The sequence below is a fragment of the Dromiciops gliroides genome, chromosome 4 (assembly GCF_019393635.1).
Source record: "Dromiciops gliroides isolate mDroGli1 chromosome 4, mDroGli1.pri, whole genome shotgun sequence".
Taxonomy (NCBI): domain Eukaryota; kingdom Metazoa; phylum Chordata; class Mammalia; order Microbiotheria; family Microbiotheriidae; genus Dromiciops; species Dromiciops gliroides.
Window position 1 is genome coordinate 459,703,776 of NC_057864.1, and position 27,355 is coordinate 459,731,130.

Genomic DNA, 27,355 nt, shown 5'->3' on the forward strand with positions numbered 1-27,355 from the left:
CACATGTAAAAGAGAATTTTGAAGGGGAAGGCACTAGCTGTTGGTGCAGTGGGGAAATCAGGAAAAGCTGAATGTAGAAAGAAGCTGGCCCTTGACCTGATCCTAGAAGGTAACTAGGGATGCCCAGGGACAGAGGTGAGGCAATCCCTTCAATGTTGCGGTAGGAGAGGTCCATGGAAAGGCAAAAAAGATAAGAATATTACTTGTGAGAAAGGGCAAGAAGGCTAGAAAGGAGATATGTAACAGCAGAGGAGTCAAGGATAGGTTAGAGGTTAAGTTGTAAAATATGTGAATGCCAGACAGACTTTTAAAATATTTACAGGGAACCACTAGAGTTCATCAAGGAGGGAAGTGACATGGTCAAACTTGTGCCTTTGGAAAATCATTTTGGTAATTGTGTAGGAGATGAATTAGAGAGGAGGTAGGGCTTGTGGCAGAGAGACCAATTAGGAAACTATCTGTAATTTCAGGCAAGAAAAATAAGGTTGCGTGTAGTTCTTGTTGGAGAAGAGACAGAGAATCTGGGGAAAGCCCAACTACATAGAGACCTCCTAAACAGTTTCTAAGGACTGCTCTGTTGCTAGCTCACAATAAACATGACATGAATGCAAAATTACATTAAGTGGGAAGTGCAAATAGTTCTGTCATGTTAAACTGAATTAACTGAAAAAACTACAGAATTTAAATTAGTAACTTGCTGAAGGTCACACTGCCAATAAATGTCTCAAGCAGAATTTGATACTAGATCTTTCTGACTCCAGGCACCACCAGCTCCTACAAGTCAAGTCCAAGCACTGATTTTGCAAATAAAGGGAAGGAGCCAAGGTCAAATGGGAAGTAAGCCCTAGGGGAAGGTAAAAAAATACCAAAACTCAAGTATAATTTTACATTTGTATCATGGGCATCAGAATATAAACTAATAGATTTTTAAGAATTAATGTATTTAAATTTCAAAATAACCCACCCATGCTTCATGACATGTAGATTCCATAATTTCATCACTTCTTTCTCTCCTTCATTAACATCAGAAAACTCTTCAATTTGCTAAAAATAAATGCAAAAAATTAGATCAGGGACAAAAACCACATTGTGGGGTTCTGGGCTTTTTGTGTGTGTGGGGGGGGAGAGAGAATGATATTTGTACATATCATTTTGATTATCTTAAATCTAAACCATGTGCACTTAATTCAGACAAAATGAAAATTATCTATAGATACTGACTATATCAGATGGTGTTGAAGCAGTCAACCCCATCTCAACCCCTCTCAACCCTCAATCTATCCCCTCAAAATTATAACTAATCACCAATCCAACCAAAATCTAGTTAATAAAATCTACAGGTTTACCAGGTTAAGATATAAAAGTCAAAACAGCCCCAAATAAATATACAATATTAAAACCTAGTTATGACAACAAACACATACAAGGTGTTTCAAAGGCTTAGTGCCGCTTTAAACATTTTGAAAGCTTCAAACAGAGCAGTCTAACAACTCTCAGGAGCCCCGTATACAAAGTCGAAATGGAGCCTGCCAATCTTCAAGTTTAAACCCCCCATTTATTGCCTAACGTGGTTAAATGGGGAAAATGGCAGATGGGGCCTCGTAAAGCTGCTGTATGTATGGAATGAATCATCCGTCATTACATAGCACCAATCTGCAATGTTATATGCAAGATTTCTTACGAATCACTGAAGAAAAATCTATGTCTAGTTTTTTAAGGATAATATTAAAACTGAAAATTACAGTGATGGTTTTTTTCTCGTAGCCATTCAGGATCCTTTTCATCTTCACTATCTACTTCCATTTCTTGGGGGCGGAGTGGTAAACAAGTGTCGCTATGGGAAATAGAGCCGATTGTGCCCACTGCTGTATGTTCGTTGCTGTTCTACTTCTCCGTCTTCAGATTCAAGAAATTCAGACATACTTGCTTTTGTACGTTTTGGTCTGTAGAAATAACCATAAAAATTAGACACAAATTGTCCACAAATGAGCCAATTATATACATCTCATACAATATTGAAAAATCCTTTCCCATTTGTATTTTCTATTGCACTTTAGGTCAAAGGCATTCAAGATAATTCCATAGAGAAATGATTCTAGAAACAGGAATGACGGGTTAGATAGAAGAGGAATAAAAAGATGAGTGATTTGGTACTTAAAGTTACAACTAGCCACAAAGAGCCTCAAGAAAAAAAATTTATAAAGCAGAGTGCATATGAAAACACGATTAATTACCCTTCATTTTTAGCCCAGTATACAGACTAATGTTACAGTCAGGCTCATGCTACTGTGCAGCTCATATATTAGGATTCTGAATCAAGAACAAAATAAAAATAAAAAGAACAAAAACAATTACATTGAAACAGATTTCAGAGCTAGGAGGGACTTTGAAGGTGATTGTAGTTCAACATGCTTATTTTTCAGGATGAAGTGAGAAGTGAAATTACTTAGTCAATGTCACAAAAATTAGATGGGTAATCAGAGAAAGTTCTCTGTATTCTCTATCCAATTATGCCAAGTTCTCTGTGTTCCCTTCCCATCACCCCAATAAATTTTTGTCCTCTTCCTGAGACAACCTATACAGACATGAAGTAGATAGAGACAAACTTCAACCAAGGGAGAATTCTGGAAAGCCACCATTAATCGATAATGATGACCTGAGGGTCAAATGAAAAACAATTTCAAAGAGGTAAGAAACCTGTGCAATTGGTTGTGGGGAATGGTAACAAAGCAGGCCCTTAAGTTCCTGAAATTTACCTGTTATTAATACTGTAACAAAAACATACCCTCCCCACCCACACAGTGTATTTTCTGATGTTAATGAAGGGTAAAAAATGATGAAATTATGGAATCTACAAGTCATAAAATTATTTGCAATCCAAATATAACATTTGCCAACTTGAAATGCAAATAGTTTCCACCTAAAACAGTAAACTTTCTCCTAGCAACCTTCTATTAACTCCAAAATAACTCATATAGAAATAAAAAGTCAAGCATTTCTTGTTTGATCTTTTACCTAGCCTACATACAAGGATGTGTGTGATCGGTGTTCTCTTTACTGGCCCATTACGACTAAAGGCAAACCCAGGCTGACGATGAAATATCCTGAGGATTGCCTGCATAGGGAGCCATCATAACATTCATTGATAGAAACATCTATTCTAGCACCTTTTGGATGATACTGTAACAAGAAATATTAAACCTGTTAGTTAAGAAACATGATACCTCACCAATCTAAAGTTCATTATCATCACCAAAAGTAAAATTTTCTCCTTTTATGAGCATTTTAACACAATGCCACCAGGCATACAGGTACTCAATATATGTGAATACTTATTCCTCACAACCCCCAATCTATCCCAACATCTATATTTTAATTCTAAAATATCAAAAAGACAAATTTGTAGTGAGATGTCATTTGAAGGAGAAAAAAAATTACTTATGTTCTGAAGCTAATACAGATATTGTATGTTACCTAAGTTAAACAATTCATCTTTCAAGATTTTAGAAACAATCATATACATAATTATAATATACCCAGACACTCTTTAAATATAGAAACTATGTTTGGATAAAGAATGAAAAAAGTGTTTCTTCTGGGTTTTAAAAAATGTTTTAATATGTAATTTATTTATTCCATTTGGCATATTTGGAGCTGGGGCAACTAGGTGGCACAAGAATAAAGTACTGGGCAGAGTTAGGAAGATTCAGCCTTCCTAAATTCAAATCTGACCTCAGGTTCCTTAGCTAGTGGTGACCCTGTACACCCCAGTTGCCTCAGTTTCCCTCATCTGTCAAATGAACTGAAAAAGGAAATAGTAAACCCACTCCAGTGCTAAAGAAGAATTCCAAATGGAGGCGTGAAGATTTCAGTGAGACTAAAAAACAACCCAATATTTCACGGTGCACAGTGCTTATTAAAAAATAAAAGCTTACTTACAACATAATGTGAAGATAAATCTGCTATGACAGAGTTTAGATGTTGGAGTAAACTATAAAGCTTTCGCAATTCAACGTGCACCAAGGGCAATGCAAGTCATCTCTGGCTTCAGTCTGTTGTCTGGTATTGTTGTTATAAAGGAACTGAAAATAGTGCAAACTTGGTATATTTTAAAATATTTTGACTTATACAAACCCATCTCTAAAGACTAAATGATCTAAATTAAATTTCTAAAAATCCATTTAAACCATGTTGAGAATACAAAATATTTCCCTTCTAGCCTGCCCCCCCCCCCGCCCTTAAAAAGGATTTTATTTCTTCAAAAAAAGCATGTGAGGTTTTGCTTACCTGGTAAAATTTCGTAACTTTTGTCTGGGTTCATTTAAAACATCCTTTTCTTTTCTTGTTTGAAGATCTGTAGATAATGATTCTTTCACAGCTAAAAATTGATCATTTCTAGTTAATGAAAATATTATAGTTCATAAAGATATACATCATGAAGGAATTGGACACCCAGAGTATCCTAATCTCACACCTTGGTTTTTCTATCTTTCTTACTGTCACGTCTGATGCTGCTGGACAACAGAACATTAAGTAGGTATTTTTCACTGATTTTCATTTTCCCCAAAAACTACACAAAATAAAGAAACAAATCAAACTGCAAGCTGTGGATAAACATGACAATGACCAAGCTTCACTTCCTTTACTTGCAGAAGCACCCGGAACAAAGAGGACTGAATGTTGCACATGCTGTCATGACTTGAATAGGCGCAACAATTTAAAAAAAATCTGTTATAATAGAATGATCACATAGGTGATGGTGGTGGGGATATGTCTGAAATACCATAATCGTTAGTCTTGTCTCTAACATTATGAAGAAATGTTTGGTTACCTATAGTCTGAGGGAGGTTAACAGAACCAGGCTTATTTTCTTGAGGCAGACTCTCTGAATTTCTGGTTGCAAGAGGTTTGTGCTATAGGAGCTGTAGATTTATCATTGGTGTCTCCTGTCCAACGAAGAGTGAACTGCAATGTAGGTCCCTGAGAAAATGTTTCAAATGGAGGGTAGCCTCTAAATAAGGGAAAAAAAATTAAAACTGTTGATAAATAATGTCCAAGTATTATTCATATTCACATATACATGCATACCATGCATAAGTCCAATAGTCGTAGAAGAGGTTTCAATATTTAATAACTCCTTATATTGTTTTTAATTCATAATACCATAGCCAGCATATTACAATATATATAGGATCAAAGTATGTGTGTTGCATACATATATTAATATGTAAAGAGAAAATAATTTTTCAGAAACATATTAAAACAGACTCCCTTTGAGACCTTTTGGCACACCATGTATATACATATTATTCCTTCCTGATATACCTTCCAAATACTAGCTCCCTTCCCTTCTACCTTTCAATATCTAACCAAAAAAACTTGTATTTGACCTTTTATCCCTTATAGCTATAGTCAGATTGAATGATTTAGACCATACGCTTCTAATAACGTGAATAAGCTTCTTTACTTTTAAAAAAGTTTTGTGGATCTCTCCCTGGCCAAATCCTGATCTGCTCTGAAGACCAGAGTTTAGCTATCAGTCCTATGCTGCAATCCCATTATTTCATGCTATGCGCAATCTGAGAAGTTAAGTCACCTGTCTGAGGTTACTTCGTGCCCAGTGAGGGTTCAAACCCTTCCAAGTCTCCTGACTCCAAGTCCAGTACGTCCTCCACTACACCACAATGCCTTATTCTTATCCCATCTTCTCAGTTGTTTTTGACCCTACTGACCCTGACTTGAAGATTTTTTTTCTTTTGCTTTTTCCCGACGTTTCACTATTTTGGTGAGGTAGATAAAGTGACTAGACAGCAGTCAAGAAGTACCAAGTTTAAATCTGAACTCAGAGCTAGCCATGAGACTCAGGGCAGGTCATTTAACTTTTCAGCATCAGTTTCTTCATTTGTAAAGTATGGATGATATCACCTAACTGCCAGGATTGTTATGGGATTAAATGTGGTAACATGTAAAGTGCTTTGCAAACCTTAAAATAATTCTACAAGTGTTAACTATTATATTTTTGCTCCAATTCAGTTAAATTTAAAAAATTGTTTAAGAATGCAAAAAAAAGGGGGGGGCAAGCTAAGGTGGCGCAGTGGATAGAGCACCAGCCCTGCATTTCAGGAGGACACTGAATTCAAATCTGACCTCAGACACTTAACACTTACTAGCTGTGTGACCTGGGCAAGTCACTTAACCCCAATTGCCATCACTAAAAACAAAAAAAAGTTTTGTGCTTGTTCTCCTTTTAAAAAAGGACTGTTTCTTATATCTACATTGCTAGTGCATAGCCATATAATTATCTTATATCCTAGATCTCTTCTATTTACTTCAATGACTTTGCTCTCTTTCCTCAACCGCCAATGGGGGTTGTGTAGAGGGGCTAGAAAGCTCCTCAGAAAACCAATGTGTGGTGATGTGTAAAACCAATTCAATTGTATTTCAATGCTTGTTTACCTCAACCTCATTATTTCTCCTACCAAAAGCAATGTGTCTTCCCTCCCCCAAAGTTCCCTATTCTTTATCAGAAGTCTCACCAGTGACTCAACATACTAGAGCCACTTCGATGCCTTTTGTAGTTCAGAACTCTACACCAGAAATAAACCCAGCCAATTCTACACTCTTCATAATCCCTAAGCTTCACTGCTTCTTGACTAACTCTGCATTAAAGCTCCAAATGGAGTTCCAGACATTTCCACTTTCAAATACAACCTATAGCTATGGCCTGGTCTTCCATTTAAAAGGGAATAAAAAAATGCTGAAGCGTTCTAAACAGCAGACATGATTTTAGCTGTGTGTAGAAATATTAATCTGGAAAAGACCAAGAGGCATAAATTGTGCAGTAAGAAACTACCGGGCTGATCAGAAGCTATTGGTCCTCTCCATCAACCTATTTGTTTTGTTTTGTTTTTTTGTGGGGCGATGGGGGTTAAGTGACTTGCTCAGGGTCTCACAGCTAGTAATTAAGTGTGAAAATGTTTGAGGCCAGATTTGAACCTTGGGTCCTCCTCGAATCCAGGGCTGGTACTTTTATCTACTACACCACCTAGCTGGCCTCCAACCTCATTTGTTAATAAATTTATTGTCATCAAGGCTGTTGTTACCTCTGAAGGAGATTAAAGTTGTGGTTTGATAAAAGAAATGAAACCAATTTAAGAATGTTATAAAGCATTCTAGACTAAGCACTCAGTGTTCTTTATCAGTATAATTACAACTAGTTAGCACCAATCATTTCTATAAATTATCTTAAAAGATTACATGACTGCACTGTCCTAATTTACAAGTTACAAATCCAAGTCCCTGAGAACTTGATTACAAAATCTCTTTCACTAATGCATTCAAATTTTAATTGATACAGCCAAAGTACTGAAATGGCATCCATAAAATATTAAAAGAATCAGAGGGGGTGGCTAGGTGGCGCAGTGGATAAAGCACCGACCCTGGATTGAAGAATACTTGAGTTCAAATCTGGCCTCCGACACTTGATACTTACTAGCTGTGTGACCCTGGGCAAGTCACTTAACCCCCATTGCCAGGCAAACAAACAAAAAACAACAACAACAAAAAGAATCAGAGAAAGGATTCCACCATTTGATATGACTTATGTATGGAAGATTTATGAAAAGATGTGAGCACAAACCACACTGGATTAGGACATAAATAATTTGGATCACACACGCACAAATGGACAGAATGTTCACATCAAGATATATAAACTATCTATCTATCTATCTATATAAATATAAAAACCTGTTAACTACATACTTTCCCATCAAGAATTGTTTCCCACGTTGCTCTTTTCTTACTGATTGGACATTCTTCCATTTCCTGCATGGCTACTTCATATTCCCCATCTAGAAGTTGCAAGCGCCTATTAGGCAAACACACTTTGCATTAAGTTCTATTCATTATTTGGCAAGACAAGGGTCTTTTGTATCATAAAAAGCATTTTGAAAATAAATGCTAAAAAAAAAATGAAAAAGAAAAAAAGAAAAAAGTACTAACATTTTCAAATATTAAATCAGAACACACATCAATTCTTTAAAGGTATGTAAGTAGAATTTTACAATACATATTTGTAGTGGGTCTTGTTTTTTCCTTCTCATTGGGGAGAAGTGGGGAGATAATGTATTACTGGAAATAAAATTGAATTTAAAATAAATATATACATGTAAATCTCTGGAAAGCTTGATTTCACAAAAGTACACGTTATTCATAACAGCTACAATTCAAACTAAAGAGTTGGTGGATCCTGAGGTCTGTACCAAGCTAAGGAAATGAAAATACTTTACTGGAAAGGTTAGGAAAAGTTTGCAGGGAAAAATACTATATGGCTTATGGGCAAGTAATTTATGTCCTCCAGTTTCTTCATGTATAGAGTAGGTTTTGTACTACATTTACTAAGGTGCTTCTGGGCGTCTAACGTTCTAGGATACTGAATTATATAATCATATACTACAAATAATTAACCTACGTATTTATTAATTTTGATTGAAATTATAAATAAAATTCTATCGATCAACCAAATCCTATTAGTTCAATAACAGGCTAACATTCATGTTTATCAAGTGGAGAAAAAAATATTGTTTCCTTTTGTAGGCTTGAGCTATTATTAGTAAGAATATTCAACAATTTTGCCACCAAATTTGTTTAAGTTCAAGTAAAATACATGGAGATAATATTCTGATATAAATGTAAACTATTTTTAACTCATGAATAAACCAATTAACATTTCTGAAGCACCGTCAATTCACCATGTTAAGTATTAGGGCATATAAGGAAACAAAAATCAAGAGTCCTTGTCTTCAAGAAGTCTTCAATTTACATGGGGATGCAAAAATGTATCACGAAATTATAAAGACGAGTGGTACTTAAAAGATTAGTTTTATGTTGGTTGATTTTAGTATTACTGAATGGGAGCCTTTGTCATTTTCCTTTTATAGGTCCACTTCAAAACGCAGCCCTAAGTGTTATTCACTTTCAAAATAAAAATGGACAGATGGGATAAATTGGTCCTTGTCCAATTATCCAACAACGGTAAGAAGCGTCTTGAACATGCTACCTAGAATGTGAAATCATGCAGGGGTCACTAAATGAACAACAGCTAGGAGCTACTTGCCATTGGGCCCTGAGCAATTATGGGAGAACAGTTCAGCTCTCCTGCCTCTCACCCTTTGCTCAGTTGGGCTCCTTTTACCAAATGTCTATTCATTCTAATATGTCCCCCTGGTTAACAACAAAAAATAACAAGTGCCATTAAGCAGGCTTAACCAGTGAATTGCTTCCCACCAAATCTTCAGGCATATAACATGAGCTGGAAATATTAACAGTTGACTGGTTTCTCTTTTCCTGGGCCAAAGTTGCATAAGTTCTGAACTACAAAACTAGAAACTAAATCCTAAATGCAAATTAGCACCTCACCCCAAAAAGGATTATCATATAATCTAGTGCAAAATTATCCAATAATGGGGTGATCATGCAGTCAGCAAATTCTGTTAGTATTCAACCAGTCCAACTGTTTATTTAAACTCTATTCTATATTGGTCCATGAACAGCCAGAATTCATGACAAAGGCAAGACAAGCTAACAAAAATCCTGGAAATCTCATAAAATGTAATACAATATCATAGTAACTCAAGAGATTTTTATGCTGGTAAGACAGAAAAGTCAAAATACACCCTGTTACAGTGAATGTTCAATTCTACATTGTATGATTGCACAGTCAAGCAAATGAGCTTAAGTCTAGTGACTCACTAAATTTAATACCAGTGACAATTGTGTTTTAGCATTTTTAAGTACCCAGAGGATATGGGGAACTTCATTTTCACCTCAAATTCCTATTACCTGTTTTTATCAAATACAGTCATCTGTGCCACAAAAGTCTTTTCCCCATCTTCACGATTTGAAGAGTTTCGTTTTCTTCTGGCTGGAAGTTCTTCATTGACATCTAAATTTGAAAAGCAACTCTCTCATAATTCAAATATGTAGAACAGGTAAATAAGCCAAAAGTTAAGTTTAAAGGCAAAAATTCTCTTAGCAATAAAACATGGAAATCAATCTTTCAAAAACAAATTTATAAACTCCTTAGTAATAGTATTTGTTGCATACCTTTGCTGGAACAATGAACTATTTTCACTGAATAGCTCACAAAGATGTAGCATATATTTTGGGGTAATAGGACAAAAAAATTATATTTAAGCATAAAAGCCCAAGATTTAAATACCCTAAGGTAAAAGAACTTTATAACAAAGGCTCAGTGTCATACTAGACTATAATATAATACATACACATATATAAATTAAGTACATGTGGTATAAATCCAAATAGCTGTTTTCTCAATTGTATAGGTTTTTAGTTAAAAACTACTTCTTATGCACCAATTCCTAATTATCCTTAAGAGAAGGAGGAGGGCAACTAGGTTGCTCAGTGGATAAAGAGCACCAGGCCTGGAATGAGGAAGACCTGAGTTCAAATCCACCCTCAGACACTTGACACTAGCTGTGTGGACCCTGGGCAGTCACTTACCTCCATGTTGCTGCCCCCCCCCCCCCAATAGCTTGATGGAGAGGACAGTAGCTCTGATCAAGCCAGTAGTTTCTTACTGTATAGGTTCGAATAACCACCTCAGGGGGCAGCTAGATGGCGCAGTGGATAAAGCACTGGCCCTGGATTCAGAAGGACCTGAGTTCAAATCCAGCCTCAGACACTTGACACTAGCTGTGTGACCCTGAGCAAGTCACTTAACCCCAATTGCCTCACCAAAAAACAAAACAAAAATAAAGAGAAGGATGAGATCAATTAATTAATTTCCCCAGAAACAAAGTATATTCTATCTCTAGGACAAAATCTGAAAAAATGCTATCAAAATTACCTATATTTTCATTGGTTTCTCCATTAATCATTCCATTAAACTCTCTTCTTCCTGGACGAGTCACTCTAAATAGCAATGAGTAAGACTTCACCATATGGCTATTGCTAGGTTCAAATTCATTACTTGAAACAGCAAGGGATGGACAGTTTGCCGGTTTTGTTAGGTTGATGTCTGGATTCAAAGGCACCTGCTTTTTACCTGTAGGAACTTGCCTTATTGGACAACTTACATCCTAAAACCAAGAAAAAGAATGGAACAATAAATGGAAAATTCTTTTCAAATTTGTCAAGATTCAGTTAAATTATAAAATCCTTTTGGAAAAATTGTCTACATTTACTGCTTGCAATTTCTCTCTTCTCATTCACTCAAACTGCTCTCTCAAAATTGATCGCTTAATTCCCATAGCTCATGGTCTTTTCTTGGTCATTCCTTTTTATTTGAGACGGTTGATGTCCACTCTCTGCTCCTGAATACTTTATTCTCCTTAGGATTTTGAGACACTATTGTACTACCAGTCTGACACTCATGCCCTAAAAATGGGTACTCCCCAAGATTATACCCTGGGTCCCTCTTCTTCTCTCTGAAACCTCCCTAGCTCCCAGACAGAGATGATGCCTGGCCAGATCTACATATAGTAAACTTGTCTTTTCCTTCAAGCTATAGTCCTAAATCAGCAGTTGCCTATAGGACACTTCAAACTGGATGTCCTGGCAGACATTGTAAATTCAATGTGTAAAACTTTAAACCTCCATTCTTCCAAACTTCCTTATTTTTGTTGATAGTATGTACTACCAACCTTCTGGTGTCTCTGGTTTGAAATTTCAGCATCACCTAACAAATCCAATCAATATCCATATCTTGCCCTTTCTATCTTCTAAACATCTTTCCACTCACGCAGGAGCCACCTGAGTTCAGGCCTTTATCACTCCTCACCTAGATAATCCTAATTGGTATCCTGACCTCAAGGTTCTCACCACTCCAGGCATATTTCTACCCAATTAAATTTCCTTAAGTATAGATGTGATATGACATTCCCACTCTACAATAAAATATACTGTTTGGTTTTCACAGACTTTTACAACCTGGTTCCAACCTACCTTTCAAGCATCACTAGATATTCACACACACGCGTTCTACCACCCCTCTCCCAGATATGGAATGCACTTCCACCTTGCTTGGGTGGCAATTTCTCTTTTCTATTTCAAGATTCGGTTCCTATACTGTCTCCTACAGCCTTTCCTCACCTCTCCAATTGGTAGTGCTCTCCCTTCCCCAAATACCAACAACTGTTTTTATTTTTATATGTATTTCTTGTCTCATCCAAGTTCATGGTGGATAGAAACTATTTCTTTTTTTTTTGTACCTGTATCCTCAGCACCTAGCAGAGTACTTTGAATTTGCTGACTGAAATACTAATAACTGATTTACTCCTAATCATAAGTATTACAAATATTGCATATAACCAAATAAAATTAGCAAAATAAGCCTAACCGTACTCTGGAAATATTGGTAACCACCTGAAACAAGATGTACTAGACACATTTTCAATTAATTTATCAAGGACATTTCCTTAGTTCAAGTCTGTGGTTCTATGATATTGTTTTCTGTTGCTCAGGAGCCAGTGGGCACAGGTGTGGACATAGCCCCCAACAAGCCCCACAAAGTTACCGAACTAAGCCCAGTGAGCCTGGTCAAAATTACTCTGAAGAGAACAATCAGATCCATAGCCAATACAGCTAGGGGAACAAAAGTGTCCAGCTACCTATGGTCAGTCAGATCATCCATAGACAGACTAGGACACAGGCTACAGTGCTGAAGAGGAGATGAGTCAGAGATGAGAAGGAACTGCCAGCCTACTTATAATTAGTGAGCAGTCAGCTCTCAACAGCATTTCAGTTAGCTGTGGGAGCAGCTCCCAAAGTGGGCGGTATGGTAGCTACAGCAACAGAGCTCCCATAGATAGCAGCCAGGGTCCCACAAACTTCCTTGGGCAGAGTAGAGGAGCAGTGAGGGTGGTGGCAGGAACTCCAGTCAGGCTCCATAAGGGGTAGTAGCTGTGGGGCATCATCCCATAGAGCCTGAGATGGTAGAGTCGCAAAGGAATGAGGTTATGGGGAAGAGCCTATGTGGAAAGGTTGTGCAGTCAGAGAGGATGGTGCCAAAGAATCACACCACTGCTTTGAATACTACCTTTGTCCTGGGCTGGGGGCCACTGCTAATTACTTCAAGCAAATTGGCCTTAAAACTAACAAGAATACATAGTCTCCTATGACCAACTTGTACATAGAAAGACGAGCATGTGGAAGAAAAAGACAAATCTCATTTGATGGCAAAGAATTTTCTGGGAATCCCAAGACCCTTAAATCCAAGGATGTGAACTATAGAAGAATGTAGTAACAACACTATAAGACATCTAAAATGGATGGACCAGGAAGGGAACTTGAAGGTACATATAAGAGGTAACTGGAAAGATGATTATGGTAAGGTTACTAGGGCTGAAGCAGGGACTGCTGGGGGTCCTGATGGGAACTTCTGAACAAGTAAGGTAGACTCCAAGGATGAAAAGACAGGTGGAAAAGGTTTATCAGCCTTGCTCAGGGGCTCTGAACCAGCTTTCTTTCTAGGATCCAAAGCTGAGTCCATTATGTAGTAACTTATTTCCCATCCTCAACTTTGCTTCTGTGTCATTGTAACCATGCTTTCAGATGTTAGATGTCATTACACCACGTAGCTTCTCAATTAATGCTATGAATCAGTTAAGTCTACAACATTTAAATCTTATGTCTTCATGAAATGTGAAAAACAACTTGAGATGAAAGAAATGAAGACTCAGAACAAATGGAGACAGAATTAAATGGAATGAATCTGATTCCCTCAAAAATCAAACAGACCCATGTGGTAGCTTCCAAATTACTTACGCCTGCCTTTTAAATAACTCATAAATGGCCTTACCACCCTGCCACCAGTACTCTTTGCCATAACCAATCGCCCAACACTTATACCCACATTTTCAGGTAGAAATGTTGACCCCAATCACAAATTCTCATCTTTCCTACTACTGAGGTGAGGTATTTGCCTTCAGGTCTCATGGATCAACTGTGGCATTTCGCTAAGTTCAAATCATATCCTCTACCTGGGATTACCCAAATTAAAAGTGCTCCAAAGTGAGACTTGATTTTCAAGGTTACAAAGAGCAGAGTACAAAGTTTAGTGAGTCTTCAGCTAGAAAGACTTGGTGCATAGGTTCAATGAGGACCTATATATCTAAGATGACCAGCTTAGTTAATTGCAAAAAAGGCTCATGCCCATCAGATGGTAAATTGTTTTAGCCAAGGAAAATTTCAGAACAAGGGGAGAGAAGCTACGATCCACTTCAATGAAAGAAGTATCCATGCCAGTAACAGAACAGACTTTAGAACATATAATCTTAAATCTCATTTCTTAAAGGTTTATGGTTATGAGGCCACCTCCTCTATGAAGCTCTTTTTTATTATCAAAGGGGTGTCTCTATGGCATCTCTTTTTCCTCATGGAAACTTCTAGAATTGTCCTTAATCCTTATTCTACTTGTAGTTACAGAGCGATCTTACTCCCTTCAGCATAACTCACCTCCCAAACTAAGTTATAAGATCTTAGAGGGTAAAGACTATCTTATGATTCATGGGGGTATCCTTGGAGACAAGCATAGAATGCATCATTCACAGCAGCATTCCACTAAAGCTAGTGATAATAATTTTATGCATTACCTTCCGTTTTTTGTGGCAAACTTTCACAAGTAGAACTTCCAGGCTAACAGAATTTTGTTCATTCTCTGAGTTTTGTGATGGCTTATCTAAATGGAAAAAAATCAACAGTTTAATTTTGAAAACAGCATATTATTTTACCTATGAATTATCAAAAATCTACTGGAGTTTTTGTCATTTCCAAATCTTCAGAAAAATCTTTACAGATTAATTCAATTTAAATACTTTTCTTGGGAAGGTTAAATTTCCCTACTATGATGACAGCAAGACAGAACAGAGCTGTTAGCTGTAGCATCAAAAAGTTCTTGAGCTTCAAGTCCTCCCTTCAACACAAGGGTGGTATGACTAGGCAAATGACCACCTTTTAAACAATTTGGTAAAACGAGAAGCCACAAGCAAATTGTCAATCTGCATCAGAGGAGTTCATTTCTGATCAGGCAGTTTCCTACAAAAATTAGGCCAGTTTTGGAATACCCTGGACACTATATATTTATTTTTTTTTAAATAGTTGAATGACACACATATAATGAATGTTGTATTGCTTGCCTTCTCAATAGGTGTTGGAGGATGGGAGAGAATTTGAAACTGAAAATTAACAACAACAAAAGATAGAATTTTGGACCTAAAAAAATAGCTGAATATGTTTTAATGTACATAAGCATTCATTTTATAGCTCCAAAATGTCAAGTTTTAACTTTTACTTAAGTATGGATACAAAGTCAGCATTAAATGTTGCTCTTTAGAAACATGCTTTTAGACCCACGAGTTAAAACATTTCTGAAAGACAAAGGTTTAATCCTGTACTACCTATGGACACTCCTATCCAAAACTCCATCACTCCCTGTCCTATGAGAAGTATGGTTGTAGAGAAGACTTGCCCTCTGCTGCAGGCGTGCCTGACAACTTTCATTTTCCCTGCTTTTTCCCCGTCATCTTAGCCAGCCCCACGTCTACTGATGGTTCTGGTTTCTTTTACTGAAAAATCGCTACTCCTATCTTTTGACCCCTTTTCATTTGAGGAATGGCCTATTTCTTTTTTTTTTTTAATTAGTAAAGTATTTTATTTTTTTCCATTACATGTAAAGATAGTTCTCAACTTTTGTTTATACAAGCTTTGCAATTTCAGATTTTTCTCCCTCCCCTCTCTCCCCCCTCCCCTAGACAGCAGGTAATCTGATATAGGCTATATCTATATATCATATCCATATCCATATAGATAGATAGATATACACACACACACATATATATATATACACACATAATAACATTAATCCTATTTCTGCATTAATCCTGTTATAAGAGAAAGAATCAGGGCAGTGATGCAAAACCTCAAAATAGAAAAAAAAAACCAACAGCACCCAAAACAAAAGAAATAGTATGGTTCAATCAGCATCTATACTCCACAGTTCTTTTTTTTTTTTTTCTTGGATTTGGAGATCCTCTTCTATCATAAGTTCCCTGGAATTCTTCTGTGCCATTGCATTGGTGAGAAGAATATAGTCCATCACAGTAGGTCAACACTCAATGTTGATGATACTGTGTACAATGTTCTTCTGGTTCTGCTCATCTCACTCATCATCAGCTCACGTAAGACCCTCCAGGTTTCTCTGAACTCCTCCTGCTCTCTTATAGCACAATAGTATTCCATTGTATTCATATACCACAACTTGTCCAGCCATTCCCCAATTGATGGGCACCCCCTCAACTTCCAATTCCTTGCCACCACATAAAGAGCAGCTATAAATATTTTTGTACATGTGGGTCCCTTTCCCCTTTCCATGATTTCTTTGGGAAAAAGACCCAAAAGTGGTACTGCTGGGTATGCACAGCTTTATAGCCCTTTGGGCATAATTCCAAATTGCTCTCCAGAATGGTTGGATCAGTTCACAGCTCCACCAACAATGCATTAGTGTTCCAATTTTCCCACAGCTTCTCCAACATTTATTATTTTCTTTTTTTGTCATTTTAGCCAATCTGATAGGTGCCAGGTGGTACCTCAGAGTTGTTTTAATTTGCATCTCTCTAATCATTAGAGATTTAGAACATTTTTTCATATGGGAATAGATAGCTTTGGTTTCTTCATCAGAAAACTGCCTGTTCATATCCTTTGACCATTTCTCAATTGGGGAATGACTTGGATTCTTATAAATTTGATTTAGTTCCCTATATATTTTAGAGATGAGTCCTTTATCAGAAGTACTGGCCACAAAAATTGTTTCCCAGCTTTCTGCCTCCCTTCTAATTTTGGATGCATTGCTTCTGTTTGTACAAAAATTTTTTAATTTAATGTAATCAAAATCATCCATTTTGCATTTTATAATTTACTCTATCTCTTGTTTGGTCAAAAACTGTTTTCCTTTCCAAAGATCTGATAGGTACACTATTCCTTTCTCTCCTAATTTACCTATGGTATCACCTCTTATGTCTAAATCATGTATCCATTTTGACCTTATTTTAGTATAAGGTGTAAGATGTTGGTCTATGCCTAATTTCTGCAATACTATCATCCAGTTTTCCCAGAAGTTTTTGTCAAGAGGAATGGCCTATTTCTGATGCTACTAAGTCCATCTTCCTTTTCCATTAAAAAAAATTTTTTTTTTGGTGGGACAATGAGGGTTAAATGACTTGCCCAGGGTCACACAGCTACTAAGTGTAAAGTGTCTGAGGCCAGATTTGAAATCAGGTCCTCCTGAATCCAGGGCAGGTGCTTTATCCACTGCGCCATCTAGCTGCCCCTTTCCTTTCCATTTAAAAAAAACTTTTTATGAGCTTTCTGTTTCTCCTGCTGACTCATACTTTTTCTAGCTTTGTAAAGTAATTCCTTGGCAGGTCAATTGGTATGGCACTAAATAAATTAATTTTAGATAGCAATGAATATTTCTCCAATTATTTAGATGTCTTTATTTGTGTGATGTATTTTATAACTGTGTTTACATATTATACTGTCTGTAGTTACCTTAAAAGCAATTTCTCTATTTCCCCTGTTTTGTTAGTAATATACAGGAATACTGGTCATTTACATGGCTTTATTTTATATCCTGCAACTTTTCAAAAATAACTGTTTTGATTACTTATTTTAGTTGCCTCTCTAGGCAAATTATCCTGTTCATCTGAAAAAGGAGGTCATTTTGATTTCTCATTGCCTATGTTTATTTTTCTCGTCTTATTGCCATTGCTAGTAATTCTAGCACAATACTAAATAGTAATGGTCCTATTAGACATTCTTGCTTCAACCCTGATCTTACTGGAAAGGTCTTTAGCTTATCCCCATTATAGATAATGCTTGTTCTTGGTTTTAGTTAGAAAGAACTTATTTTAAGGAAAACTCCATTTATTTATGTGCTTTTGAGTGTTTAATAAAGAATGGATGTTGTATTTTGTAAAAATGTTTCCTCCATCTCCTGAAATAATCATGTGATTTTTATTGTTTTTGTTACTGATACGGTCAATTATTTTTCCCAATACTGAACCAGCCCCTGCATTCCTGATATAAGTGCAGTCTGGTCATAGTTTATGATCTTTGTGATATATTGCTATAATCTCCCTGCTAGCATTTGGATCAATATTCTTTGGGTAAACAGGTTTGTAGTTTTTTTTCCTTTTCTGCTTTAACTCTTTCTGGTTTAGGTATCAGGAGATTTGTGTCATAAAAAGAATTTAGGGGGCAGCTAGGTGGCGCAGTGGATAAAGCACCAGCCCTGGATTCAGGAGTACCTGAGTTCAAATCCAACCTCAGACACTTAACACTTACTAGCTGTGCGACCCTGGGCAAGTCACTTAACCCAAATTGCCTTACCAAAGAAAAAAAACAAACAAACAAAAAGAATTTAGTAGGATTCCTTTTTTAAATGATTTTATAAACAGCTTATGTAGTATTGTAACTGTTCATTAAATGTTTGGTAGAATTCACCTGTAAATCCATCCAGTCCTGGGATTCTTTTCCTGCAAACTTTCAATGTAGTTATTCAATCATATTGAACAAAAGTGTTGATAAGAAACCCACTGTAAACTGAAAGGCACTATTAAATGGGAGGTTTTAAAATACCTTTAGTACAACCTAAAATGAAATGTTTAAAACAGCTAAAATTCTTAAAAGAGTTTTTTTAAGTTATTGCAGGAACTATAAAAACGAACTGTGTTGGAGGCAGCTAGGTGGCGCAGTGGATAAAGCACCAGTCCTGGATTCAGGAGGACCTGAGTTCAAATCCAGCCTCAGACACTTTGACAGACACTTGTGTGACCCCGGTCAAGCCACTTAACCCCAATTGCCTCACCAATCAATCAATCAATCAAAAACAAAAAACCCTATTTCAAACAACTGGGATGTGTGGCTCGGGAACACCCAGGACACTAGACCAGTGCTGATTTTATCAGTATAGAGAGTTCCTGTTAAGGAATTCTACTTCTCTTCAATTGATAGTCTTAGCGAGTTGTTTGGGGAACTGAGAAGTTAAGTGAGTTATCCAGTGACATGCAGCCATTATGCAGTATGCACTCAAATTTAAAATATGCCTTCTAAAATGCAACATCAGACTTCATCTTCAATATTTACAGGAAATAAATACAAAACTTATTAATATTTTAAAAGGAATACATTATAGAACATTATAAAAGGTTTTGTGTTGACATGCTATGCCAAACATGGATAATCAAAACATACAAATTATAGCTCAAAATGCTAGTGTCCCTAAAGCAATTCAACTAATTAGTTAACACACTCAATTAATGGCATGGTTAATTCTAAATACTTAGGGTTAGGTTACTAAAATAAAATTTAAGTGAATTCTCTATTATGGTAGTCATTAACCCCAGTTGAACTGAGAAAAATATTTTAAAAAGAAAGACATTGCTTTTTCCCCAGACCTGAAAGAAATTCTGTGAAACATTAAGACTCAACACAATGTGTTTATTAGGGTTCATTACATTTTTTGGGAAGAGAATGTGACTCCTCCCTCTTTCCTGCTAACAAAGCCTTAAGTGTTCAGTGTATAGCTGTAAGGTGCAATGTTCATTTTTCCCCTTAGTCTTTCAATTCTTCAGATTTGGTATCAACTCATCTTCATTAAATCTAATTTTAAAAAGTTACTAAAGCAGATGAACTATGTTCCTTGTTCTCAAATAACCTTTGGACCAACACTTTCCTCACTTACTACTAAAAATTTAATATATCCATTAAAAAGTCATATGCTGGGGCAGCTAGGTGGCGCAGTGGATAGAGCACTGGCCCTGGATTCAGAAGGATGTGAGTTCAAATCCAGCCTCAGACATTTAACAATTAATTACTAGCTCTGTGGCAAGTCACTTAAACCCAACTGCCTCATCAAAAAAAAAATAAATAAAAACAAATTCATATACTTCAGGAGTTTGGATTCCACAACTCATTCTTGTGCAATATATCCTTGCTTTTCCTCCATGACATTTCCTTTCCATTTTCACTGCACAGGTTAAAAATTGGCAGGCCTAGAATGTACTCCCTCCTCTCACCTCTACTTCTCAGGGACCTGGGTTTCCTTCAAAGTTTAGCTCCAGAACCATCTTCTAGATGAGGTATTTCCTGCCTCCTCACCCCCTGATTCCCCTTTTGTGGAATGTAAGCTCCTTGGGGCCAAGAACCTTTTGTTCTAAATTCTGTCTTTATTTCTACAGCAAGGGCTGGCTTTATATTAGGCACTGAATAAATGCTTTTTTATTGAACATCATATGTGTACATCACTATCTTGACCTCATCGTATCAAATTTCTAAGCACTAAGGAAGGGTGAAAAGATGCTACTAGTAAAAACAAATGCAGCAAAGTTGCTTTAAAAATACAGCTCAAAGAACCAGGAAAACACTGTACACAGTAACAGAAACACTGCATTTCAACTGTGAAAGACTTAACTCTTCTCAGCAATACAATGATCCAAGACAACTGCAAAGGAGTCATGATGGAAAATGTTCTCCATGTCCAGAAAAAAGAATTGTGGATTCTGAACGAATATGATTAAAATTCAACCAAACTGTTTCTACTTTTTTTTTGGGGGGGGTGTGACATTTTTCCCTTTTGTTCTAATTCTTTTATAACATGACTAATGCAGAAATGTTTAATGTGATTGTACATATGTAACCTATATCAGATTGCTTTCTGTCTTGGGAGGAAAAGAGAAAAATTTGGAACTCAAAATCTTATGAAAACAAATGTTGAAAACTATCCTTACATGTAACTGGAAAATAATATTTTTATGATTAAAAAAAAATTAAAATACTGCTCAAGATAAATATTGTAGTGACATCCTAGAATTATAATTTCACAAAATACCTGTCAGGCAATGTGCATTTTTTTTTTTGCATTTTTTTTTTAAAGTGAATAAAACCACAAGCAGACAAGGAAATATCAGATCTTAGTAGGGGCCTTTTCTCCCTGTAATCTTTGTTCCCAATGTAAAAAAAATTCTACAAAAATACCTTGATAAACTCAGGGAAGAAATATCCAATTTTCCCCAAACAACATTAATACTGAAGCTATTTGTAAGGAGTTATTTCTTAGGAAAGGAAGCTAAGTTATTTTTTCTTATTTTAAAGCAAGGCATTAAACGCTTAGATCAACATCAAAAATTTCAAAGGAAAAAAGAATCTTTAATTTATGACTTTGGAAAAATTTTGGATATCTGGCATGATTTTAAAAGAAATATGAAGAAATGTATTTAACTATTACACTTAGTATCTTTAGCTTCACACTAAGAGATTATTTGCCTAGAACTCTGGATATTGTGATGTTCAGTGAACTGATGGGATTAAGAGATCTTTTTAATGCACAAAGGCCTCAAATATTCCAAAAGCATCAGGGTAACCCGACAGAACAAACTGAATTAACATATATTTCGAAAAAACAGGAAGTGCTACATGAATAATGGTCACTTTTTCTTAAAGTGGACTAGAGAATAAAACTTTAAAAAGTAGCTTTTAAGTTAATTTCTAAATGGATAACTGTGTAGCCCAATAAATTTCTCAGCTCTAGGTATACTGAAGATAGATGAAGGGATCATTTATTTGTTCCTGGATTTTGACAGGGCCATCCAGTGTTAAGCAAGTTGGTAAGTAGTCTTTAGAACACTCAACAAATCTTCATTTATCAAATGCCTATTATTTCCAGGTACTGGGTGTACAAATATCTCAGTCCCTGATTTTCTCCACCTTAAGGAGCTTACATATGCAAAGGTAAGTTAATATAAAACATATATAAATTAAATATAGTTATCTGGGGAAGGGAGGACAGTAACTGTAGGAATCAGAAAGAACCAAAATGCTTATTTGCTAACAGCTGTCCTAATATACTATCAACCTCACCAAAATAAGGATGTATGTCCTAAGGTCTTTTATTCCTTAATATGCCTGTGGGCTCTAGGACAGAACTAAGTGATTAAGATGATTCTGTGCAATAATTTTCTGTATCTAGGACAATCATGCACTGCAGTGTTATGGATTTTTATGATGATGAATGATTACCAATTTAAGGATGAATATGTGGCATTTTCATGCTCAACATGCCCAAAGATTTCTAGATTATATAACACTAAGATGTAACCATTCACACTAATGCACTACCCAACATATGTATCTTATACTCACTGAAGTCTGTCCTCACCTCAAGATTCTTGAAGTTTGACATTGTACTCTCTTGGGATATGATTACCAGAATGATGGTTATGTTGATATAATTTTATGCTGCATGTTTATAAAGTTTCTCTAATAGTATTAAGGGATACTTGGAATAGCAGAAATGACAATATTGATTAAAGATGAGAGCTAAAATTTGACCAATTCAAAGATAATACAACTGATTGAGATGGTCATAAGACAGATGAAGCAAATGGATTTAGTATCAAGACTGGACTGCATTATTAGAATTGATGTCTAGCCTTAATGCCAAAATGTACCTGAAAATTTAAATAGGTAACAAAAAGGCAATTAGAAAGTAATGCTGAAAGCCATATTATTTGAGCTCCTCTAGGTTCAGAGATAGGCACTTTAGCATAAGGATCAAACATAAAGCAATAACTAATAACTAACTGGTTAATAAGTTCATCTCTGGAGAAATCAAAGATTTTCTGAAATAACCATTGAATGATTATCATAAGTAATTTTAGAATTACTAAGGAAAGGCCGGGGCATTTTACACATGTACAAAAAGCATTTTCTGTGGGAATGCCAACATTATTAAACTTTTAAAAGGTACATACCATTTTTGTGGAAGAAACCAGTAAATGTAAGCTGTAGATGAGCTGACAAGCTAAACAAAGAAAAGGAAAATTAGGATGTGTGCTCAAACTTCATGATGACAAGAATGGTTATTTAAATTCCCTGTAAAGTACTCTTGGGATTTTGACGTGCAAAATTAAAAATTGTTTTTATTGGCCAAAGTATAGGTTCTACCCCCTCATTCCTAGTTTCTAAATATTTTTACTTCTGGATTGTATGTCAAAAATCTTATTTTGCCTATCTTTTCAAGAGAAAACCAAGAAGATGAATGTTTTCACATAGATGGTAATTTTCCCTCACTACAAGATGTTAGAAAAGGAAAACAGATGATACAAACAAGGTGATTATTCTTCTGTCCTTTAGTTTCCCTACCAGTTAAATGGGGATATTTATCTTCCTCTTTTCAAAGGGATGTTGTTAGAAGACAAGTGAATCCATCCAGACCACTTGGTGAATTCTGTAGCTATAGAAATTTAACAAATTTTTGAAAACATTAAATTATGTTCCTCTTTAAATTATGATTGCCACACACATGTTCAAACACTGCTTCAGACATCAACGTACTGGGAATAATTTTATTTGGTTTCAGTGTATACATCTTAATTCTAACTTAAGGAATAATGGAAAGAGGAAAGCATTTAAATGGTTGTATTAAAAGAAAATAAGCGGGAAAGAAAATTACAGAGATGAAACAGATGAGAAAATGAAAAACGGAGCAAAATTATCAACCACATAAGACATTTCCTATAACCTCACAGGCGGTTTACTGTTGGAGAACTGAGAACAGGACCACAGAATCAGCTGATTAGGTGGTCACACAAAGTCTCAGAAGCCATGTTGCAAGTGATTAAGGAAGAGTGGGTGTTGAAAAAATTGCGGTAAAAGGCTATTCATTCAAGAAGTTGGTCAGGAAAGAAAGAAGAGATAGTTTCAAATGCAGTTTTCCAAGAGAGTGTTGAGCTATTCTGTTTCTGCAAAAAGAGGAGGTATCAGTAGAAAGGGAATGATGATGCTAGAGATTAAGGATGTAAGGTCCTAGAGGGGGTAGAGCACAGGTGGAAGGTTTGGCCTTACAGAGACTTTCCTCTGAGACGAGAGAAAGACTAAAACGTTGAGTGTAGAAGGCAGGTCTTCTGAGGTAAAGGTAGGTAGGTGAGACAGTGAGCTCACCTTAGATGACTTCTATCTCCTTGGCAGTGAAGTAAATGGTGTTATTTGTCCAGAGCTGGGTGGGAAAGGAGTCTTAAAGAAAGCACAGGTTTGAAATACCTGCTCTTGGAAGTGCAACAAGGAACGCAATGGTGATAGATAAAAGGACTGCTGAGCAGCAATGAGACCCTAGTTAATGTTTTATAACACAAATTTAAAGTAAACCATAACACGAGCATATGGTCATTAAACTTTAAATTGCCCACAGTAACATAAGATTATACATTTTAAGTTTTAAGGGACCATGTCAGCCATCTGGTCCAACCCTGTTATTTGTAGATGAGGAAACTGAAGCTCAGAAATTATATAAGCTGTCATTCCATTCCCTATTGAAAATAGGGCAATTTTAAATAAATGTGAAAATGTCTCATTTCATACTGCTAATTTTGATTTAATCTAAATTCTATCTAATTATGGTAAAGTGAGGAGGGGCAAATATTCTTGCATAATCTATGCCCAAAGTAGGCCTCGGAATCTTAATCTTGATTGCAATACTAAAGTTTCAGAGGCTACCTTTTCCTGATTCCTAAGCACTAGATCATTGTCAAACTGACTACACCAAGTATTTAACATAAAACCATCCATCGGACTCATCTGTAGCAGGCACATGTATATATATGTCTCTGTCTGTCTACATACAGACATATATGTGTGTGTGTGTGTGTGTGTGTGTGTGTGTGTGTGTGTGTGTGTGTGTGTACACACAGACACACCTTAAAGGACTCAGGCTTTTAGACAACATCAAGGCCCTCTAACTGACCTATAGTAATTATTAGCTTGAGGGACCAAACATCTCACCTGATCCCGAATCAGATACATTAATAACCATTACATAACACCAGACATCTGGCAGACGAATTTGGTAGTTCAGCTCACCTCATCAGTGCTAGAAAACTCAAAGTCTATCTTATAAACATTGTTCAGTTTGATCTTTAAAGAAAAATTCAACAATTCATTCAATAAACATGTTATTGTGTGCTTACGGACATGAAAGACACTGGAGGGATAGAAGTGAAAGAGGGAGAACAGGCTATAAAAAAAAGCCAGAAAATCTTGTTTTTTACAAACAGAATTCAATTCCAACATAAAGATGAAGAGCAAGAACAACTTCTAGTGAATTATCACTGAAATGTCCACCAAGTATGTAGCTTAGTTTATGATTATTTCCAGGCAGCCAATTAAAAAAATTATCATAATGGTTTTCTGCAAGACAACACTGGAAAGAAAAAGAGCCTGTCACCATTAAATTTGCCCTACCAACTCGGATGGATAACACACTAATCTTCCTAAGTGACAAACCCCTCCCAAGTAGCTCCCACTCTAGACCTCTACAAAACATCTACCACCATTTATCATCCACACCCCAGCCCTTCCATGTGTTTGCTTGAAGGGATTCCCCCCTTTCCTGAGGCTTCTCTAGACTTGGTGATTCTACACTTCCTGCCTCTTCAACCAAGGCAGCCCTGGGTTCTTTTCATTAACTCATAGCATTTACTGCAACCAGTCCTTTATGTCACTAAATTGAGTAGTCAACAGTCAATCGACAGACCTTTATTAAGCACTTACTATACATACTAAAGACAACCAGGCACTGGTGCAGCTAAAGCTAGGGATACAAGGACAGACAGAAACATGGACTCTGCTCTCAAGCATGACATGCAAACAACTCCAGACATACAAGATTTATGCAGTGTATAAATGGAAGGCAATCTTAGAGAAGGTGCTAGCAGAGATGGGGGAGGCACACCCTCAAGGGAGGTGGTGCAGAAGCTAGAAAGGCCTCCTGTAGAAGGTGGAATTTGTGGCAGAGCATTCTAGGCAAAGGAGGACAGTTCAGTTTTAAAGTCAGGAAGGGCAGTGTGAATGGACATCAGAGTATATAGTTAAGGTGCAAGAATATTGGAAAGGCAAGGGTTTGAAAGGTTTTTAAAAAAATAATCTAGCTTATTACATATAGATTCTTTCCCTTCAGCTAGACGGTTGCCCCTGACCACACCTCTCAGAACATCTAAGCAGAAAGCCTAGTGTCAGACACTCGTGGGCACTCAATATTTATTCATGATGATGATACCTAACTAGATTTAAGTTTTCAGGGGTAGAGGCTGCAGCAAGTTTCTCCACAGTTAGTTTTGACAGGATGGAGGACTTACTCAGCATGAAGCTGGCACTTCCTAAAAATGTGCTGAATGACCAACTCCAATTTGAGAGGACTGATGATGCAAACTACCCACCTCCTGCCAGAGATGTGAGCAACTCAGGGGGCAGAGTAAGAAGTACTTATATTTAGGATATGGTCAATGCAGAAATTGGTTTTGATAAGTATTTGTTACATGAATTTTGTTTTTCTTTTTTCTTTTCCAATGGAGGGAGAGGTGGGCAAAGAAAGGAGATATTTGTCAGCTAAAAAAAAATTGAGACACTAATGGAACAAACTGAATGAATATACATAACATGCTCAAGCATTATTTTGCACTGCAGTTATTTGTGAGAAATAGCATGGAGGTACAGGATAGTGGTCTTGTTAGCAAGACCTGTGTTCAAGCCCTGCCATGGAAACATAGTAGCTATGTGCTCCAGGGTCAAGTCATAACCTCTTAGTGGCACCAGATGCCAACCTTTATTAGTGGAGGAAGCTTCTTCACTGGAAACTCCCTCTAATAATGAAATCAGAGGGCTAGTTAAGAAAAATGTTATTTATATATATACACTAGTCCTCTACTAGACTGCAGCTTCTTGCAGGAAAAAAGCATTAACTTTACAGGTCTCCTGGAATTTAGCCCTCTATTTTAGATTTCGGAAAGCACATATGGTTTCTGAATTGAATTGCTGAATGAGATGTCAGTTAACGTTTTTCCTTTCTCCCATTCTTCTGATGTTTATGCTTTGAACTTACAATTTTAGTTCTAGTATAAGAGGAAATGTAGCACCATAGACAAAGCACTGGCTTTAGAGTGAGCAAATGAATGGTGGGCCTCCAGGTCCACCTTTTAGGATCCTGATACTGGCTATGTGAACCTCACAAGTCCCTTATCTGCTCAGTTCTCAAGGCCCTTTTTTTACTCCAGTAATGGGGGGTGGGGCTGGGGGTGAGGCCATAGCTATCCTGTATTGGTATAGATGAAGCTTCCTATCGAGGAATTCCCTTTATCAATGCAACACATCCAGTGCCTCTCCCTATGCTATAAATTAGTTTAAAAAAAAAATCCAATCTTCAGTAGAAAATGGAACCTAAGTTTCAAGCCTCTCAGGCACTCTGCTTACCTAACCAATTTTCTTGCTACTTAAAATATTAAAGATC

At 36.5% G+C, this 27,355-nt stretch overlaps 1 protein-coding gene across 1 annotated transcript in view; it reads right to left on the reverse strand.

The window, feature by feature from the left end:
• SUZ12 (SUZ12 polycomb repressive complex 2 subunit) overlaps positions 1 to 27,355 on the reverse strand; it is a 42,889-nt gene that overhangs the window by 2,906 nt on the left and 12,628 nt on the right. The window contains 18 exon segments of the mRNA XM_044004956.1: positions 965 to 1,044; positions 1,743 to 1,754; positions 1,756 to 1,839; positions 1,841 to 1,943; positions 3,021 to 3,097; positions 3,099 to 3,122; positions 3,124 to 3,180; positions 3,940 to 4,004; positions 4,007 to 4,098; positions 4,288 to 4,378; positions 4,832 to 4,910; positions 4,912 to 5,009; position 5,438; positions 7,765 to 7,870; positions 9,844 to 9,946; positions 10,871 to 11,102; positions 14,616 to 14,701; positions 22,830 to 22,879. Coding sequence (XP_043860891.1) covers positions 965 to 1,044; positions 1,743 to 1,754; positions 1,756 to 1,839; positions 1,841 to 1,943; positions 3,021 to 3,097; positions 3,099 to 3,122; positions 3,124 to 3,180; positions 3,940 to 4,004; positions 4,007 to 4,098; positions 4,288 to 4,378; positions 4,832 to 4,910; positions 4,912 to 5,009; position 5,438; positions 7,765 to 7,870; positions 9,844 to 9,946; positions 10,871 to 11,102; positions 14,616 to 14,701; positions 22,830 to 22,879 — 1,440 coding nt within the window.